The sequence below is a fragment of the Penicillium mononematosum genome, assembly GCF_028829835.1.
Source record: "Penicillium mononematosum strain IBT 11891 chromosome Unknown utg000003l:1.0-8172316.0:1.0-8177699.0, whole genome shotgun sequence".
In the NCBI taxonomy this organism is placed as follows: Eukaryota; Fungi; Ascomycota; class Eurotiomycetes; order Eurotiales; family Aspergillaceae; genus Penicillium; species Penicillium mononematosum.
In genome coordinates, this window is record NW_026643273.1 from 3,942,953 (window position 1) to 3,961,901 (window position 18,949).

At 50.0% G+C, this 18,949-nt stretch overlaps 7 protein-coding genes across 7 annotated transcripts; 6 read left to right on the top strand and 1 right to left on the bottom strand.

The window, feature by feature from the left end:
* Positions 1-318: 318 nt before the first annotated feature.
* N7519_006490 (uncharacterized protein) lies at positions 319-1,287 on the top strand (the record flags this gene model as incomplete). Its single annotated transcript, XM_057293266.1, has 1 exon — positions 319-1,287. One exon carries the CDS (start codon positions 319-321, stop codon positions 1,285-1,287), a length of 969 nt encoding a protein of 322 aa, XP_057148077.1.
* A 419-nt stretch (positions 1,288-1,706) lies between these two features.
* On the top strand, positions 1,707-3,099 carry N7519_006491 (FAD-binding oxidoreductase; the record flags this gene model as incomplete). Its single annotated transcript, XM_057293267.1, has 4 exons — positions 1,707-1,793; positions 1,854-2,321; positions 2,383-2,810; positions 2,865-3,099. The coding sequence occupies 4 exons, from the start codon at positions 1,707-1,709 to the stop codon at positions 3,097-3,099; spliced, it is 1,218 nt and encodes a 405-aa protein (XP_057148078.1).
* Positions 3,100-4,899: 1,800 nt separating this feature from the next.
* Positions 4,900-5,785, top strand: N7519_006492 (phosphatidylinositol-3-phosphate-binding ubiquitin-protein ligase; the record flags this gene model as incomplete). The annotated part of the gene is made up of 2 exons (XM_057293268.1): positions 4,900-5,163; positions 5,222-5,785. The coding sequence occupies 2 exons, from the start codon at positions 4,900-4,902 to the stop codon at positions 5,783-5,785; spliced, it is 828 nt and encodes a 275-aa protein (XP_057148079.1).
* A 560-nt stretch (positions 5,786-6,345) lies between these two features.
* Positions 6,346-9,119, top strand: N7519_006493 (putative C6 transcription factor (War1); the record flags this gene model as incomplete). Its single annotated transcript, XM_057293269.1, has 3 exons — positions 6,346-7,646; positions 7,702-7,985; positions 8,038-9,119. 3 exons carry the CDS (start codon positions 6,346-6,348, stop codon positions 9,117-9,119), a joined length of 2,667 nt encoding a protein of 888 aa, XP_057148080.1.
* A 730-nt stretch (positions 9,120-9,849) lies between these two features.
* On the top strand, positions 9,850-11,522 carry N7519_006494 (cytochrome P450; the record flags this gene model as incomplete). Its single annotated transcript, XM_057293270.1, has 2 exons — positions 9,850-9,964; positions 10,036-11,522. 2 exons carry the CDS (start codon positions 9,850-9,852, stop codon positions 11,520-11,522), a joined length of 1,602 nt encoding a protein of 533 aa, XP_057148081.1.
* Positions 11,523-12,828: 1,306 nt separating this feature from the next.
* On the bottom strand, positions 12,829-16,272 carry N7519_006495 (uncharacterized protein; the record flags this gene model as incomplete). Its single annotated transcript, XM_057293271.1, is given in 4 exon segments — positions 12,829-14,716; positions 14,741-14,787; positions 14,801-15,614; positions 15,677-16,272. The coding sequence occupies 4 exon segments, from the start codon at positions 16,270-16,272 to the stop codon at positions 12,829-12,831; spliced, it is 3,345 nt and encodes a 1,114-aa protein (XP_057148082.1).
* An 858-nt stretch (positions 16,273-17,130) lies between these two features.
* On the top strand, positions 17,131-17,388 carry N7519_006496 (uncharacterized protein; the record flags this gene model as incomplete). The annotated part of the gene is made up of 1 exon (XM_057293272.1): positions 17,131-17,388. The coding sequence occupies one exon, from the start codon at positions 17,131-17,133 to the stop codon at positions 17,386-17,388; it is 258 nt and encodes an 85-aa protein (XP_057148083.1).
* Between the last annotated feature and the right edge of the window lie 1,561 nt (positions 17,389-18,949).

The window sequence follows — 18,949 nt, forward strand, 5'->3', positions numbered from 1 at the left end:
CGGAACATGTACATGTCGATAGTCCAGTGGCTATACATGCTTCTGATATTACTATTTCGATTAAACTGTAGACCATGATACATGCGTATTCACCTGAATCAATACATAATGTGATGTATAGGTAGTAAAAGATACATTCAAAGCCCTTCACGCAGGAATGTGGTGAGTAGACCCACAGTATAAGCAGGATGCATACATCCATAAATATGTATGCTAAGATCGGCCAACACAGCCCTGGAGAGGCATTCTATGTACTTATAAGGGAAAATACAGCTTCGAAGGAATCCATCTAGATTCAGAGCACTGCCTGTCCTTGCAATGTCCGTCCTCACAATGCCCGGCCATTTCTTGATCTTCGTCCTCATTTTCTTGTTCGCAGCTACCGGCAACGCCTCCCGTCACAACCCTCTTTTGCGCCTGGTCTACCAATTTCCGAATGCAACTTGGGTTGAAAATATTGCCGTTCGACCGAACGGCAATTTGCTCGTGACTCTGGTGAACACACCTGAGCTCTGGGAGATCAAACCTTCCCGGTCACTTGAAGATCCTGAGCCTCAGGCACGGATGATCCACCACTTCAGTGATGCTGAGATGGCGACTGGGATTACCGAGCTCACACCTGACGTTTACGCTGTCATAGCCTCCAACCACGTTTGGAAAGTTCAACTGGATAATACAGACGGGGAGGCTATGGTAACACCGATAAACACCATTCCAATTGGAAGCTTGAACGGTATCGCAGTCCTGAACCGAGCGGCGGGGTTGGTCGCGATCGCCGACTCCCAACTTGGGCTTGTGTGGCGTCTTGACACCAATTCGGGCAATTACTCCGCCATATTGAAGGATGAGACCATGGCGCCGAATACCGATATTGGGCCATTGCTAGGAGTCAATGGGGTGAAGGTGCTGGGTGATTATGTTTACTATGTTAATACACCCCGTCGGCTTTACGGCCGTGTTCGTGTCAATACGATTACTGGTCAGGCCGTTGGCCCATATGAAGTGATCAGTAAAGGAGTTCCCGCAGATGACTTTGCGATTACTCCACGCGGTGTGGCATATCTTGCTGGTCTTACGGACAATGTTGTCGTCAGGGCTTTTCTCAATGGCACACAGGAAGTCGTTGCCGGGAGCCTGAATTCATCTGCGGTCAAGACGGCTACCTCGGCGGCGCTGGGGCGAAACCAACATGCAAATATTCTTTACATCACGACCGGGGGGGAGACAGGAGATGTGACCACTTATAGTGGAAAGGGAAAAGTCATGGCACTTACTCTCGATGCATGAGGTGGAGAATGGAATCTTGCCGCTGTATGTAAAAGGACGAATTATTTCTCGAATTTCTTCAATTATCATACGGCCCCATATGCGTGATACAATGTTGGAAATACACCACCATGAGAGACTCCCTGTGTGCAAATAAATGGCTGCCGGGCCAAGATCATCCGCTAGGGGGAAATGCGGGCTCATCACCGGACCATTATTCGTCCGGCTTAGTATTCTCCATAGTATGCAGAGGACATCACACAGTAAGCATCTTGCAGGACCTCGGGAGACAGCGGCAGGAAGCCCACAGTAAGCATCTTGCAGAAGATAGGAGTGATCAACCAGGGGGTGAATGAGTGGAGATCTCTGGAACTGATAAAGGAATCTTCTCGCACACCTTGAACTCCATAATCATTCCTTTTATCAACCTCAGCTCAGCAATGAAACCAATTATTACAGCCTTGTTCTTCCTATTGCCAGTCTTCTCCCGGTCGAAGCACAGCAAGAAGAAGTGCCCTCGTCGGGATGTATGGAAGCAGTATGTCGAATGTTTTCCAGAATTTTCCGTCTTACTAACATTTAGCTAGTGTTCGCAGCTGGCCAGTGGCTTCGGCTCCTTTGCATACTTTCCAGGCAACAGTAACCTCACTGTCTGGGACGAAAAACAACAGGAAGCTCAATCTGCTTGTCGAGTCCAGCCGACAACGACTGAGGATGTGTCAAATATTCTTCATATACTCCTAGACGCATCGTGTCGCTTTGCGGTCAGAGGAGGTGGCCATGCTCGGGACCCTGATGATTCTGTCTCTGTCGGTGGTGTGACTATCGATATGCAAAAGATGAGGTCTCTCGAGGTTTCCGCAGACCGATCGACCGTGAAATTGGGTAGCGGCCATGTCTTGCATAGTATGTATGTCAGCCTTGAGAATTACAACCTTACTACGCTGGGGGGAAGAGTCGCAGACGTGGGCCTGGGTGGGTTTGCTCTTGGAGGAGGATTCTCCGCACTATCTCCCATGTACGGATTGGCGATGGATAACATCTTTGAATATGAGGTACGTATAATTTCCCAGATTCTCAGCCTGGACAAGGAGTGTGCTAACACTTTCACGAAAGCTTGTCCTACCTAACGCTACCGTCAGAACAATCAATGACCAAACACACCCGGATCTTTACTTCGCCCTACGAGGGGGCATGAACAATTTCGGTATTGTCACTCATTTCACGATGAGGGCTGTTCCTCAAGGCCAAATGCATGGAGGAAGTCGAATTTATTCTGTGGATAAGAGGGAGGATATCCTAGAGCAGGCATACCAACTGACGACAACATGGAAGAATGATACAGCAATGGCATTTTACTACCGATTTGAATATGACCAAAAGGCAGACGATTTCATCCTCGGGATGAACCAAGAATACGCACATCCGATATCCAGCCCTCCGCCATTTCGAGAGGTGAATGAGATTCCGTTCGAATCAAGTACTCTCCGGATAGATTGGCCCAGCAACTTCAGCGTCGAGGGTATCTTGCCATCTGGTGGCCGGTATGCCCTATGTATATTACTTTAAATCCAATTAACAAGACTAACCAGTATTAGAAACCTGTATGCGACAGTGACCTACTATCCGTCCGCAGATCTCGACCGAAAGATGCAGGATATATTGATGGAAGAAATACAACCCATCAAGAACATCCCTGGTTTTACACCGGGCCTTGTCATTCAACCTTTGTACGGGGCCGCTATCCGCGCTAATAGCGAAAGAGGAGGGAGTGCTGCCGGTATAGAAGCTGATGGACCACTCACCGGTACGTTGATTCCCACTGTCTATTAAGATAGTCATGGTGGATATTAAAATGGAAGAAAGAAAGGGACAAGATTTAGAGATAGTTACTGACGATTTTAGTTGTTCTGTTCAACACACGATGGAATAACGGCGCGGATGACAGCGCCATCAATGCGCTCGCAGGCAGATGGGTGCAAAGGGCAATTGATGCGACCCAAAAAGCCGGAAAGCATCATCCTTGGCTATATATAAACTACGCAAGCAAAGATCAGGAGCCGTTTTCCGGTTATGGCGAAGCGAATCTTCGGAGATTGAGGGACATTCAGAAAAGTATAGATCCTCAGGGCATATTTACGTCAACAGGGCTATGCAGAGGGTATTTCAAGCTGATCTGAACAATGTATGCAGTATGGGGTCTCTGAGGACACTTGTGTGAAAAGCGAGTATTCTTATAGAAATTGAGATATTGTAGAAATTGACCATGTAGAAGTTGATATTGTAGGAATTAATTACTACTGTTGTAGATTGTGCATGGAGTAAGGAGACAATAGTAAATTGGAAGGCGGTCAATGTTGTAATATGACGGCTATACCGTAGATCGGGCCGATGTCAATCGCCACCATTCTCACCGCCTGCCCCACGATAGCAGCCGTATCTGGGCCAAACATACACTACTCTTCACCACTTCCTCTCTTTTCTCTGTGAGTCAAGTGTTACTCTACTTGTTTTGTTCTTTTCATCATTTCCATCTGCTGCTGGCATCGCTAATCTATGCTAGCATTTGAGAGCATAGTCACGCGACTCTCAGCCTCATCCATCTCCTAAATCCGATCCAATCAGCCTTGGCTCCATGATAAGCATCATCCTCTCTCTCCTTGATGCAATCTTCGGCAAAAAGCGTCAACGTCATTGAGGCTGAGCCCAGGATTGCACAAAAGGACTCTCCATCCTCTACATCGATATTTTCGACTTCCCTGCCATCCATTTCCCTCACCATCGCCACCTAGTTCATGAAGACTGTCACCCCAACGGCCGAGATCGATCTCGTTGCCTGAGTTGAACAGTGTTTTCCAGAGGGCCCATATCCGTCTACCTAGCTATAATAATGCCTGGATCAAGCACGGCGTCGTCCAGCCCGATTCAGTCCAGCCCCCCATCGAGGATGCGAGCAAGTGCAAGGCCAGTGGAAAGACCAGAGGGACATGGCACAATTCAATCTGGAAGCTACAACGGCTACGAAGGAGGCAGCTCCAGGGTGAGAGCCTTTCCTATTCGCCCCGGGTCAGACCGTAAGAGACGATTGACCAGTACCGGTGAGGATGCGAGGTCTCAATGGGGACGATCTGGAGGCACGGCTGGACCGGCCCGAGACAATGGGGGTTCCTCCAGGAGTATCTTGCCACATAGATCTGTTTCAATGGTACTGCCTTCGTCCCGCACTAGAACTTCTATTTCTGCGGCACCTGGGTCGTCATTTGCAACAGCAATTGATATCTCTTCCCTCCCCCAAGAGCGTCTCATTCTCCTACTTCTGGCGAACAACCACCGGGTCTTTCTCAACGGGAGAATCAAAGACACTGGCTTAACCAAGCTCACTCCAATACATCTGTTCACAATGATCCACACTCACCATTTATGGATATCGCTCTCCCCAAATGGCAGGCAGATTCGGATGTGTCAGAATGTCCGATCTGTGGGATAGTCTTCAGCTTCTGGCACAGAAAGCACCACTGTCGCAAGTGCGGAAGAGTCGTATGTGCATCGTGTTCCCCACATCGGATCACAATTCCCAGACAGTATATTGTCCGTCCTCCTGAGTTTGTTGACCTTGTCCCCGATTCTCCGCAAATGCCCTCCTGCCACCCTCCACCGGTCGTCGATCTCACGGACGATGACCCTGTTCTATCATCATCAACGTCGACAGCAGCAGCAACGACACGAACAACGGCACTCAATCCTGCTCTTGGCGGAGGTGAAGAAGTACGACTTTGCAATCCATGTGTGCCCGATCCAAACCCGAATCCCCTTGGCTACAATACCGTGCGGGCACACGGACATCGACCCGCCCATTCTCTTTCATCCACTATAGCTAACGCATACCACGCGTTACCAGTTAGTTCTCCCCTATCACTTTGCCTAATAAAATATGGACTGACATGAAAACGCGCAGGGGCCGAGTCATAACCACGAAGCTCGCCAAGAACGACGAACCGTGGGTGCAAATGACCGACCACAGTTCTTGAACGAACTGAACTCGCAACCCCGCCAAGTTCCCTCGGCCACTGGCATAGCCCGACCACGTCGTTCATTTTCTAGTCGCGACGGTAACCCGCGCCGCGGGCCTCCATTGGATGAGGGTGATTTCTGCCCCGTATGCAGACGTCAATTCCTCCCACTGAGTCCCGAGCAGCCTCTCGAGGCGCGCCAAGCTCACACCCGGGCATGCATTGAGGGCTATTTGAGCCCGGCTGCCCCACCCCGGACATCATCCGCGCAGCAGAGTCCTCCGCTGCCCCGTCCTCCGCCGGCAGTCCGCATGCTTCCATTTGTGGCCACGGAGAAGGACTGCCTCGGTGAGGATGGCCAGGCAGCGGAGTGCACGATATGTATGGAGGACTACGAGGTTGGGCAGACCCTGGCCCGTCTTGAGTGCCTGTGCAAGTTCCACAAGCACTGCATTGTGGATTGGTTTGAGAGGAAGATGGAGTGCCCAGTCCACAAGCTTTCGGAATAAGTTGCACATCCATCTAGTGTGAATTTGAAATCTTTTTGCTAGCTTAGCTTTTTGCTTTTCCTACTTTTTGGTTCATGGCGTTTGGGGATTTTTGTTCTGATATCCCTGCTCGGCGTATAGGTCTCAGTTGAGATCTAATGATCAATGAAATCTCATCTCAATCCGAAAAAGTAAGTCAGATGTAGACGCAGATACCGAGGTGTATGTCACGTGCCCCTAAGATGTTAGTTGAAACTCAAAAATCAAAAGCACTCTCACATCACTTTCACAAAGTGACGAGAGTGTCAAACAGGACTAAGTGGTATTATAAGAGAAAGGTAAGCTTTGTTTGATGGATTCCCCTTGCTTGACAGAACCCACTCTGCTGAGGCGTTGATCCTCCACATCGGTGGTCGGTGCTTGTGATCACCGTTCTCCGTGCATTTCTACCCAAAACCACAGCTGTCATCGATAACGACACTGGCAAACCCAACAATTACCTCCCCTAATGGGGAATTTGAATTGATGTTAATGTGTAACAGTGATCTGGTCTTCGAACCGGTATTATAACCTCGCACTGCATGGAAATCGATCCGCAGCTGGAACACGGCCGACACGGGAACCCTCAACGGTCTTTTTACACGCCGACCCGACCGACAATGAGCACAGGCCCGGATTACCCTGAGCCTCCCTCCCACGCACCCCTAAACCCCTACCAAAGCCGGGATACACATGGTGATGGACACGGGCACGGGCATGGCCATGGACACGGGGAGACGCACCCATCTTTCTCGATCGGTCCAGACAGCAATCAATCTCCAGATCCGCACGACACAGCAGGCGACACCAAACGATCGCGGGCATGCGAGCCCTGCCGACAGCTGAAAGTGCGCTGTGACCCAGATCCGACGCACCCGGATGGGTCATGCAAGCGCTGCGCGAAAGCGCGGCGGACGTGCGTTGTGACTGCGCCGACGCGCAAGCGACAGAAAAAGACAGACAGCCGGGTAGCGGAGCTGGAGAGGAAGATTGATGCGCTCACAGCGACGCTGCAGGCATCGCATTCGACGGGTGCGCTATTCTCTGGTGGAGCGGGGCAATCACCGTCTGGGCGGGATGAGCAGCTGGCTGGTCGGAGGTGGATGGGTGGAGAGCCGAAGATGGCTGGAATGAAACGGCAGCATACCGGCGAAGTCAAGGATTCGTCTGGTGGGCTGCTGGCGCCACGATACTCGCGACCGGGTAGTCCGTCTGCGGAGCAGATTCCCAGCCATGCGTCCACGCATTGGCGCAGACCTGTTGGTGGTGATCCTGCGCCGTCGCTACCGAAGCATGAGGCTGCGAATGAGTTTGCTGATATGATCGACCGCGGGATTATAGATTACAAGACTGCCAACGCGGCATTTGACCGGTATATCCATCAAATGGCACCGGAGCTGCCTTTCGTTGTTTTCCCTTCGGGGACTACGATGGGCGAGGTTCGGCGCAATAAACCCTACTTGTTCCTTGCCATTATCGCCGCTGCCGTTGCCGTCTTCAATTCCGATGCACAGCCGATCCTCGTGAATGAGTTTTATCGTCTGATCGCCGAGCATGTTGTGGTCAAAGGCCAAAAGTCGCTTGAGCTGGTCCAGGCTATACTGGTCTGTTCTATCTGGTACCTGCCACCGGATAACTTCGACGAGATCAAGTTCTTTACTTTGACGCACATGGCTGCGGTCATGGCAATGGAACTTGGATTGAACCGTCGCATCTCCGATAATAGACGGAGCTTCAATATGATCCGCGAGCTAATCATTAAAAAGCCATCGGGTCCGGCGTTTGATCCAGATGGACCGGAGGCAAGGCGGACTTGGGTTGGCTGTTATTTCTTATCTGTCCAGTGAGTTTCAAACCGGGTTGTTCTGCTGTGGGAATCACCCGCTAACATTTCGCAGGATGTCGGCGGCTATGAGGAGAGTACACCTGATCACCTGGCAGCCGTACATGGACCAGTGCCTTGAGATTCTAGAAACTCACCCGGATGCCCTGCCCTCCGATCGGAATTTGAAATGGTGGATAAAGCTGGGATCCATCATGGAGGATTCTTCACATCACTTTTCTGACGAGGATCCTGGGTCCATCACCTCCTTCGCGGACAGTAAGGTGTGGTATAATATAAAAGTATTTGAGGATAGATTGGCACAGTGGAGAGAAGGGGTTCCGCGGGATGTTTACACTGGTATGCGCTGGTCTTGATAATGGCTTTTAATCTTCTGCTGACAATCTTCTAGAGCCAATGATTCACATAGAACATGTTCTGAATCTCTTCATCCATGGATCTGCAATGTGCGTGGACTACAATACCGGCATCAACTCTCCATCTCAGGATGAGTTGCACAACCCATCAATTGCGGCAGCCGTCAGTACGTTGACCACGGCTATACGCTGCATCCACGAGAGTCTGGACATCATTTGCGCCGTTGAGATCGACCGACTTATATGTTTGCCCACCACGTCAATAGCGCGGACAACGTATCCCGTGGTCAGTTTGATAAAAATATACTCACTGTTCATATCCCCGGACAGTCGAATCAGGCAGATTCTCGACGTGCAAAGTCTCAAACTCGATTATTATCTGGATAAAGTGATCGCTCATTACCGTGCCGCCGCGGCGCGTGATGGTGGCCGTGTAGCAGCGAAATTTGGAAACATAATGGTCTTGTTGCGCAATTGGTTTATCAAAAAGCGCGACCAGGGAGATCATGGCCGGGAATTGAAAGAGGTCTTTTCCAATGATCAGAAACCCTCGGATCGCCGACAGACACAGAACCGTGATACCCCGAACGCTGCATCTGCCAATCCAAGAACGCAGATGGCAGCGGGAATGACACCCCTCCATTTCCTGAGCGAAGTAGCCATGGGCGACCCAGCGCACCGGGCGAACGATCCCAACTCCCAACGCCCAATAGCTGCACAATCCTATTCCTCTAACCAGAGTCCAAGCTCAACAGTGCCGGGCTCGTCCAGTTTTGGGCCAGAACCGCCCCAAACCGCCTGGTCACCTGGCACATCATACCCAACCACACTCCCGACCCCAGACTCGACCCAGATGGAGACGAGGGGTTACTACCAACCCTATCCATCCACCGAACTCACACCGAATTACCCAGATCTACCGTCGAGTGCGCAGAGTCAGGGATACCCGGATATGTCCACCGTTGCTGGGATGCAGCTTGCTCCTCCGATGGGAATGGCCCCCGAGGTCGGCATGGACCCGAATTTCGGAGACCCTTGGTTTATGTTAGGGAATATTATGGATGAGGGTCTGTCTACATTGCCGCTTACTTTTGATGGGAATTTCGGATTGTTTTAGTATTGTGGTTTACGAAGGTGTTATGGATTCTCCTCTATTGCTCTATTATACCCGTTGCTGTTTCGAATGTATATCAATTTCATTTACGACGCATCATGCAAAATGTATTATCGAAAAGAGCCTCCAAATGAAGCCAAGTCTTTTCGAATTTAGCCACTCTTATAGGAGATGCTAAACCTAAGTAGGATGGATAAGGAACAAGGCCACTTCGCGGAGTATCAGCCTGGAGAGGCCATGAATTATGTCAAGCTTTCAATAACAATAACCATCTGTATCTTGCCAGATGTTGTATCATCGTTGATCATCTTCGATCATTGACGTTACCCCACCTCCCTACGGGGGAATGTTCCCCGGTTTCGAGATATTCCAAGAGGGAAACATTCCCCGTCCCCGCATCCGCTGCACGGGCAACTCATCTGGCACCAACCCACAAGACAGAAATGGTTATTGGATGCTTGGATTTGCCGATCTGCACTTTGAACCTTGTGGCCAATATGGGGAACCAGATGAAGATATCCATTGTGCTGAATGATGGCACGAAGACATGTGGGAGAATGATACTTAAACCAGCGCCATCCTGCCCTACCAACAGCCCAAGCATTCTTACTTTCCCAAATCTCTTTCACTCAAGACGAACCGACTTGGAGAAGGACTTGTTGCTTCTAGACGTGGCGTTTCACTGCCTTGCACAGTCTATAATTCCAGTTCAACCTATTACCTTCCACACAACATGATCACTGTATTATCAGCCTTGTCGGCTGCGCCCTATGCAGCTGGGCTAGGCCTGTTCCTTCTGGGTTATTTCCTCGTGATTCCATACATTGAATATCTTCGGGATCCAAAAGGTATTTCCTAACAAACCAGTTCGATCCTCTGGTTGAACATCATTAGGGCAACTGCTGACCCGTTCATTCAGGCTTAAGGAGATACCCAAATCTCACACCCTTCTCCGGATTTTCAGCAGTTCCATTCATGATCATGGCTTCGCGGGGCTTCCGTTCAATGGAATTGACCGAATTACACAAAAAGAACCCCGTCATTCGAACAGGCCCCAACCAGCTGTCTTATGGCGATGTCAGGGCTATCAAGGACATCTATGGCCACAACACCAAGTGTATCAAGGATCCCTCATATGTGGTCACCTCTGGAACCCACTACAATCTGGCCGATGTTGTAGATAAGCCTGACCATGCCCGAAAGCGCAAGATCCTCTCTGCCGCCTATGCGCTCAAGAACCTGGAGACGTGGGAATACAAAGTGACCGACAAGGTCCAAAGAATGTTCAAGCATTTTGACAAAGTCTGCACCGCGCCCGCCTCTGCGGAAGTGGCGTCTGGGAAAACCGCACCCGACCAGAAAGACCTCACGCTTGACCTCCGAGCCTGGACCAACTTCTTCACCCTTGATGCAATCGCCGACATTGGTCTCTCAGAGAAGCTGGGCTTCTTGGATTCCGGGACTGATCTTTGCATTGCCGAAAGGAAAGATGGCTCTACCTATGAGACCAACTTGCGCGAGGCCCTCTACCCGACTGCTCGGAAGCAGTCCCTCATCGTTTGGAACTATGAGTGGTATCCAATTGTCAACAAGCTAGTCAACGTTATTCCATTTTTCGGTCGAATGCAAACATCTGCCGACAACTGGGAGAACATTATGTGGCGACGGGGCAGTGAAAGGCTACGACGTTATGAAGCCGGTGAGAAACTCGAGGACTTCTTCCAGGCCCTCATGGAAGATAAGAATGGAAACGCCAAGAACCTCGAATGGGGTGAGGTCGTTGCCGAGTGCAACATCATGATGAACGCTGGTAGTGTGACTACGGCTGTTGCCATCGCCAACGTCATGTACCAACTCATCCGCAACCCCCAAACCTTAGCCAAGCTCCGCGAGGAGCTTGACGCGGTTCTGGACGAAGACGAGGTTGTGGCTGATTACGATAAAGTTAAGCATCTTCCCTACCTCCGAGCATGCTTGGATGAGTCCCTACGAATCTTCCCGCCGACTTCCCACGGTCTTCCGCGTGAGACTCCAGCCGAAGGCACGAACATTCTCGGGGAATGGGTTGCTGGTAATACCACCGTGAGCATGTCTGCTCTCGTAGCACACCGCGACGAGAGTGTGTTCCCCAACGCAGACCAGTATATTCCTGAGAGATGGCTTGGGGAAGAAGGCAAGGCGTTGCAGCCGTACTTGATTGCCTTCTCTGCTGGTGCTCGGTCTTGTATTGGTCGGAATATCTCATACCTGGAGCAGACTAAGGCAGTTGCTTCTATGGTACATCGTTATGACTTTGCTCTGCCTTACCCGGGTTGGGAATTGAAGCGGTTGGAGACGATGAATTTGATTTTGGGTGAAATGCCGGTGAAAATTTGGCGTCGTGATTTGGGTGCCGTTGAAGCTTAGAGATATCAATTAGACGATGATTTATGTTAATGCCCTTCCGCATCCTTTAAGTAGCCCTTCTGAGGTTGGCTCTTCCACAATTGTAGTCTTATCTTTCACATTGGTCTCACTCACCCCCTGGTACATCGCATTATATGACTGCCTTCCACCTGGTTTAAGCAGCCCTTCTGCCGTCTCTCCAATATCTATAGCCTTCTCATCCTTTATATTACTCTCACCCTACTCTCACCCTACTCTCGCCCTACTCTCACCCTACTCTCACCCGTCCCTCACTTTACTCCGACTTTGCTCCCATTCACCTATACCCTAGTACGTCGACCCCTTTAAATTCCAACATCCCCCCCTACTTTGAGCAACTCTACTGACAACTACTCTTCGACAACCCTAGTCTGCTTATCTTTCACGCTGCTCTCAGTTCGCTGGCTACCACTATTCCTGGTACGGAGAATGGCACATTAACGCATGTTGTCTCCAACCCACTCACTGGGAAAGCATCAATGGATGAACTGAACGGCCTCGAGGGTGCTAAATGCTAGCACACGAAGAAGTCCAAGACCTAGTGGAGAAAATCCTAGGTATGCTGCTAGCGATGTCTCTTGTGCTCCAAGGAGAGCCACGTCGAAGGGGGTCGGGAAAGGCAACTTGTCGAGCCTCGTGCAGATTCTTCTGCAGGCTATCTGGTATGGTTTGAAGCCTCAGTGTTCTGACCTGGGTCTCCATGATATTAGCACTAGTTAGACGGCGAGCCATGCGTGGTGATGCAACGAGACATATTTTGCTCATCTAAGTGAACTATTTACTTTTACTGATCTTTCTAGACAAATAGACACTACTATCGCGGCTAAGAAACTGCAATGAACAACCCTTATTAATTATGATCTTGGTACTAGTGTGTCCTAAGATTGATACAAGAAGATCGAAGAGAGACAGGTACAGAAAAAAGCAGAACCTCCAAAAAGAAAACAGCATGTGGCCTGGGTTCAGCGACAGCCAGAAAGATAACAAGAAGCCAATGAGATCATTCCCCATTAGATGTACCTCGGGATCAGAGATAAAACGCCGTCGCAGCGATTTTGGGTAAGCACACAAAGCAAGAGATAGACAGAAATCAAGGAAATTCGTGATAGTGGCATCAATTCGCCAGTATTTCCGGGAGGAGAGGTGGTACGATATCAATAGAGGTAAATGGGAAATAAGTTGGGGGGAGATCCATCGATGGGAACAGAGACAGAGATAAGAGGTAGATATCGAAGAAGAAGAGGAATATACTGGTTCAAAATACATGTGGCTGCCTTTTGTCATGTTTTTAGCGTTCGTGCCCGCCCAGCGCAGATTCGTCGACAAGTTCTGCTGAGCTGCCTGTGAATGACGGCTCATCCGGGCTCGCCTCGTGGATGTGGTCGTGTGCGCGATGTTGTGGTACATAGCCCATACTCGAGGGCCTTTCCGCTCGAGGGCCCGTCTGCTGGCTCGAGGCGTTGGACCTTGACCTTGAAGTAGAGGTCATAGACAGACCTCGTTCGCGAGATGGTGAGCTACTCCCGCTAAAGGGCAGGCGGGCAGTGGCGGAGCCTTCTGGTTGGAGATGGTGCTCAGAGTGCACATAGTGCTGGCCTGCCTCAGAGTTGCGCGACAAGGTCTCGGTCACAACTGGAAGGCCAGCGGCTGTTTCACCCGCACCTTGTTCGCCAGGCGCCTGTGTGTGACGAGAGCCCGTTCGACTGGGCAACTCAATGCCACCGCCAACTGTCGTATTAAGTTGTGGCAGCACTGGTGGCCGGGAATCACTTGGCCGTTCCGGGTCGTGGTCGTTATCTGAATCCCGATAAGGAACATTGCTAGTAGACACATTTCGAGAATGGCTCGCGGATGGCGTGCCTGTATCATCCTGATAATTATCATTATAGTCACCTCCACGCGGGAATAGACCAGGAGGAGGAGCACGAGCACTTCGGACCACCTCAAATCCTTTGGCGTTGTCTTTGGTCTTCCCTTGGAGCAAGCTTCGGAACCACCCTGTCGCAGACGAGACTGGGCCTGTGGGATCTGCTGGGCCAGTTTTCAACTTACGGGTGCCGCTGTGGGAGAGCGGTGGGCCTCGGACACCGTAGTAGAAATCAACCTCGCGAACAGCATAATCCTTCGGCTTGCGTGGGGCATCGAGCTCCATGTCATCCTTCGGCGCTGCTAGATATGCCGGAACGGGTGTGGCCCGGCCAGACATGGTACCATCTGCCAGGTCGTCTTCGGTATTCACTGCCCGGCGGCTTGGTTTTGACCTCAAGAAGCCGCGTGACGGGCTCTTCCCTTTCTCGAGAGCAGCACTCCCCGGTGGTGTTCTTCGCCCGGGACGGGGTGGTCGATAATAGGGATCACGAGGGTTCATTCCCATCATCGTACCACTGGTGGGCGAGCTAGGGAAGCCGGCTCCTTGATAGGCGGTTGAGGTAGGTGTGGGGAATCCTCCACTAGCGGCACGACTGTGCGTGCCACCTTGCGAACTAGGATAGTCATAGACAGCACTGGCCCTGCCATCACTAGCCGCAGCACGATTGAGAAGCAGACCAGAGCTCCCAGAGAGGCTGCGGGGACGCGATCCATCAAACTGAGAAGACATACGGTCGTCAACATGGCCGAGCATAGCAGCCTCCGAGCCCATACTCTGGCGAGTAAGATCACGCCGCGGAGTGCGCCTAGAGAGCTGGCGCATACCAAGCACCTTGGTCAAGCCACCACGAGTGGCACCGCCCGCACCAGCCAGTCTTGCCAGGACCTCGATCAATGTTTGCATCGCATTGAGGAAGAACCCGAAGACGAAAACCATGGCGTGTAACACGAGGATCAGATATCCGATCCAGCCTCGTGCCGCGTCCGAAACTGTCAATGACGGCACAAAGATTACGCTCAAGATAACTGTCAAGAAGCGCACGATAGAGAAGATGCAATGGTACAAGTTCATGTGAGTCGGTCCCGAGAAAGGTCGGAAAGCCAGCAGGGTTAGTACGGAGACAACTTCGCAAATGGCCAGCATTACCACCTGAGCGATGCCAGATGGCTGCAAAGCACCAATAGCTATCCCGCGAGCGATGTTCAAGACAATTGGAACGATACCGAAGGCCGCTGCATCGTCACAGTATGTATTATATAGCGGCCCATACAATAGCACCGTAGGAAGATCATCGAAAAAGGTGAGCCTTGGGTCTAGTGGTAAGAATCACTCGGATGACCCATATGGAAAAGCAAGCGATAAGAACAAGCACCACAGCTGCCAAAGCGACACAGTAAGCGGTTGATTGGCGAGCAAGAACCAGCTGAAAGAAGGAAAGGGAAACGATTGGCAGGAGAAGGAAATTGAAGACAATGCGAATGAGGTTGCCCATGGTAAACGGCATGTTTCTGGCACGCAGATCCTGGTCGGTGTTGTTTGCCAACTCACGATATAGCCATCGAAGCGCGAATGCGACCTGGAACAGCACCGTCACACAGGCCAGGATCACGAGCACCCATATCATCATACCGGGCCAGATATCCTGGGACGAGGACATGCCAACCAATTGGTTCAATCGGTCGAGGCCATAAGTTCCATTGACGGCGTATATACCATCGACAACGGGATCACGGCCCTTTTCAGTGCTCACGAAACTCTGGTTGAACATGAGAGTTGACCATGCACCTTGGCTCACTGCAGGCTGGAAGAACCCTGGGTAATCCAAAGAAAGCGAACCCGTCAAGACCACGAATTGAAGGTATTGCAGGCAATCTGCAAATCCAGGAGTGACCAGCCGGAGAACATCCTCATCGCGGCCGTAGTTGCTTGTCCACCGAAACAGATCAGTTGTGCCCCAAGGGCTATACATGGCGGCAGCGATGGTCGCAATCCCCACGAGAACCAAAATGACAAGAGGCACGTAGGCGATAGCATTTTTAAGTGATGTTCCGAAGTCCGGTGTGGCCCTCACTGAAACACAGGCAAGCTGAACTGCGGATGCATCTCCAGAGCGGAGCGTCAATAACGGTGTGATCGTTCCGAAACGGTAGGTTGAAAGCATATCATGTTGAATAGAGAACGCTCGTAATGTCGCCAAATCACTCCTGCATAAAAGAAAAGGATCAGTTAAAATCAGAGAGAGCTTTCAATTCGGGGAATAGCTCACAGGTTGTAATCAAAGACCGGACCCAACGGGAGGGTACCTTGCGTGAGTGCGTCACGAAAACGAGAGGCATTGTGGAAAGGCGTGAAGCTGAGCACATTGAGATCCGTCAACAGCGTGCTGTACAGGTTGTTGGTACTGCTCACATCCTCAATCTTCCCATCGGTCCAATTGGGATTTGTCCAGACGGAGGAATCCGGTGTCGGGTAGTCAGCAGTCCGTGACACGGTTCCCGACACATTTCCGTATACCGTGACGGCGAGCGGGTGTAGAGGGTTGGTAAGGTTGAATTTGACGGACACGTTGGTGGGAACGAATTGAAGTTGTAGAGGATCGGACTCGAGGATGGTTTTCGATAGACAATTTTCAAAGTCCAGTAGAACAGCAGCGGCTGGCGATGCAAAGCTCACTAAGCAAAGTAGTGCAATCCACCACACGGGGCTCCATGGTTGTGCTCGGCGTTTCGAAGTGTCACGCCATGGCCGACATTGTAAAATATGTAATCCACTGCGTCGCGACCACCTGGTTTCTTTCCGTCGAGAGGATGAATATTCATCCAGCTCGATCTCCCCCGAGTCGTACATGTCCGCTTCGGGCATCCGGGATGACCTCCTCGGGGAGGTCAACCCCCGGCGTAGATGATCGAATCCACGTTGTGTTGACAATGGGTCGGTGTTGGGGTCTCGTCCACCGCGCGCACCCCTTCCCAGAATTGATAGTCACTTGAGATTGATTAAAAAAAGGCTCGCAGGGAATAGATCAGGAATGAAATCTCGCGTGATGGGGTTGGGGGGGGGTTTCGACGTTAGGCCGGTGCCTGGAGGTACGTAAATCTGCGTGTGCTGTAAGTTGCTAAGTCGCTAAGTTGTCAAACGCGGCATATCCCGGGAGGAGGATCGGGAGGTCGAAGTCAGAGCAGAACACGAAGAAGAGTTAATTTTTGCAGTGGGCTGGTCTGTTGTTGTTGCTGCGCCTTGTTTGGTCTGGCCCTGCCACAGGTGGAGTTTGACGGCTGACTACTCGACTATGCCTGCCAGGTGGGCAGGTGCTAATAATAGGCTAACTACCTAACTACCTAGGTAACTAGTTATACGCAGAACTATTTTCTTCTTTTCAAGTCACATCAAATACATATCATAAAATAAAAATTTCCTCTTCTTTTTTTCTAACTATTTCCAATCCCACCGTAATTGCATCCACTCTGTCGGCTGGAGCCGAACCTCCCCGGAAATAAATAGACACAGTTGACACCAATATACTGTTGTGTTATCATATTGATAAACAGAATATCGTCTTCAGTTAGGAGGAAAAGGACCTGTCTTTATGTCTTTATCTTATAAATCGTTATTTTGTATGTGTTTCCGAGCCATTCACCATCTCATGTGTTCACCGACTACCGACTCTAAATAGTCGCTCAAGGTGGATTATTGTCTCACTTGATGCTCGGTGACCCCGTCATGCCCGAAGCTCAACGCTTTATTGCCGATCAGATTCCCGCAAGACCTTGCGTCGGCTATGCCGTGGAACTTTGGCTTTGGAAGCTTCCTTGTGATATTGTCTCGGGTGGTGAGGAGGTTGGGATGTGCCGCATTACCACAAAACCGGGTGAACCTTCAGGGCTGGCCGATATCTCATCTAACCAATCGGGGGATCAGTTGGGTGACAACAAAGGTGCGGATAATGCCCAAACTTTCAGGATCCAGTACCCTGCATGAGTTGTCTAACTCCACTGGGGGTTCAGAAATGGAGGTTTTCTGGTGAGACAAGTACGGTGGCGTCAGGCTCTGCTCGTATATAGGTCCCCGGGATGGATACTTCTTGTTCAAATCCCGGGTGTCTCCGTAGTTGTGTGTATCACCTTATTCACCTCGGGGTTGTTAAGACATACATACTCTTCTAGAAACTTGGAATTTAAGTCGTGGAATACCATATGTATTCGGTAGGGCTATCTTGGATAGCCCAATGTCTCACTTTCTTAGCGACGTAAACATACTAACGAAAAGGTTAACGCCACATTGAGTTCCTTGTTTAACTCTCATTTCATCCAAGTCTAATCCTGAACCAACCTAGCTCCATCAAGCAAAAGCCGCAAAGTCATCGCCGAATCCCGTACACTCAACTGCCTCTCTGTCCTCAACGAATTGTTCTGGTTCAAAACGAGATTCCCTCATTGCTGTCTTAGATCTTCAACAGTGCTGCCGTTTAACATATCAGCATCATGTCCAATTATCAGGTCCGAATCTAACGTTGTTCCTAGCTAGTAAATGCTAGTAGTTGTTTGTTTCAGCGTCTAATCAGGCTGCTGTGCGCCTGCCCATGGCTTTCCAGGATGTAACTTTTCCTGTCGCTGTGGGTCTTTGGCTGTAACAACTCAGCAGGTCTTACCGCTACTGCAAGATGAGAATGCTGCTGCTATTAGAGCTCACAGGATAGACGAAGAATCGAATTTTCTTCCAGGCACTACCTAAGTAAATAGTAGGCTTAGTATAGACAGGCCTACGGCGAATCTGAACTAGATAGCTCTAAACGATCTACTACCCTTCCTGATGTTTGAATACATCTATGGATTTCTCCAAGGTCACCTGATGTCTCACTATAATAGGACTTACAGTTTTCCTTTTCTCCTCCTTTCCATAGTTCTCGTGCAATTCTACAATACTGTATTATATCATGCTCCATGATATTAATTAATACTACCTGGTAGCACTCAGACACCCGAGTTGAAAATTTTTGGAAGACCCAGTTGATGTTATGATAATATATCGCTGCATAGATTGTCAAACGGGGATGTTCCGTGTTTACTATCGGCTCGTCACAAAAGTTATATGTAGAAAGGTTGTGTAGAAGTAATTTATTCCCCCAAAATTGTATCGACCAATGTAGACCTAAGTGCGGTGCATGGCTGGGACTTGATGCCTTCTGTGGTTTACTGCAAGGGCCCCTTCTATGAGCTCAACATTATAGACCTTTTTGGAATGCCAAGCCACTACCTACAGCAGTGTATAGCCGCCAGTGCGCCATATCGTATTCTGCTAGAAGAACCTTTCATAAAACTAGTATTCGCGTGTGTTATTGACTATAGAAATAAAAAATGATAAAAATGGCACTATAGGAGTTTGAGATATTGTAGAAGTTGAGATATCCAAGGTCATATATAGGGAAGGACTCTTTATAAATTAAGCCTTTTTTAGCCCTTTTCTGCTATCTACCTAATAAATTGAGAAGGGTGGGAATTATCTATATCACTAGAAACTAAAAAGTCTACCTAAGAAGTCT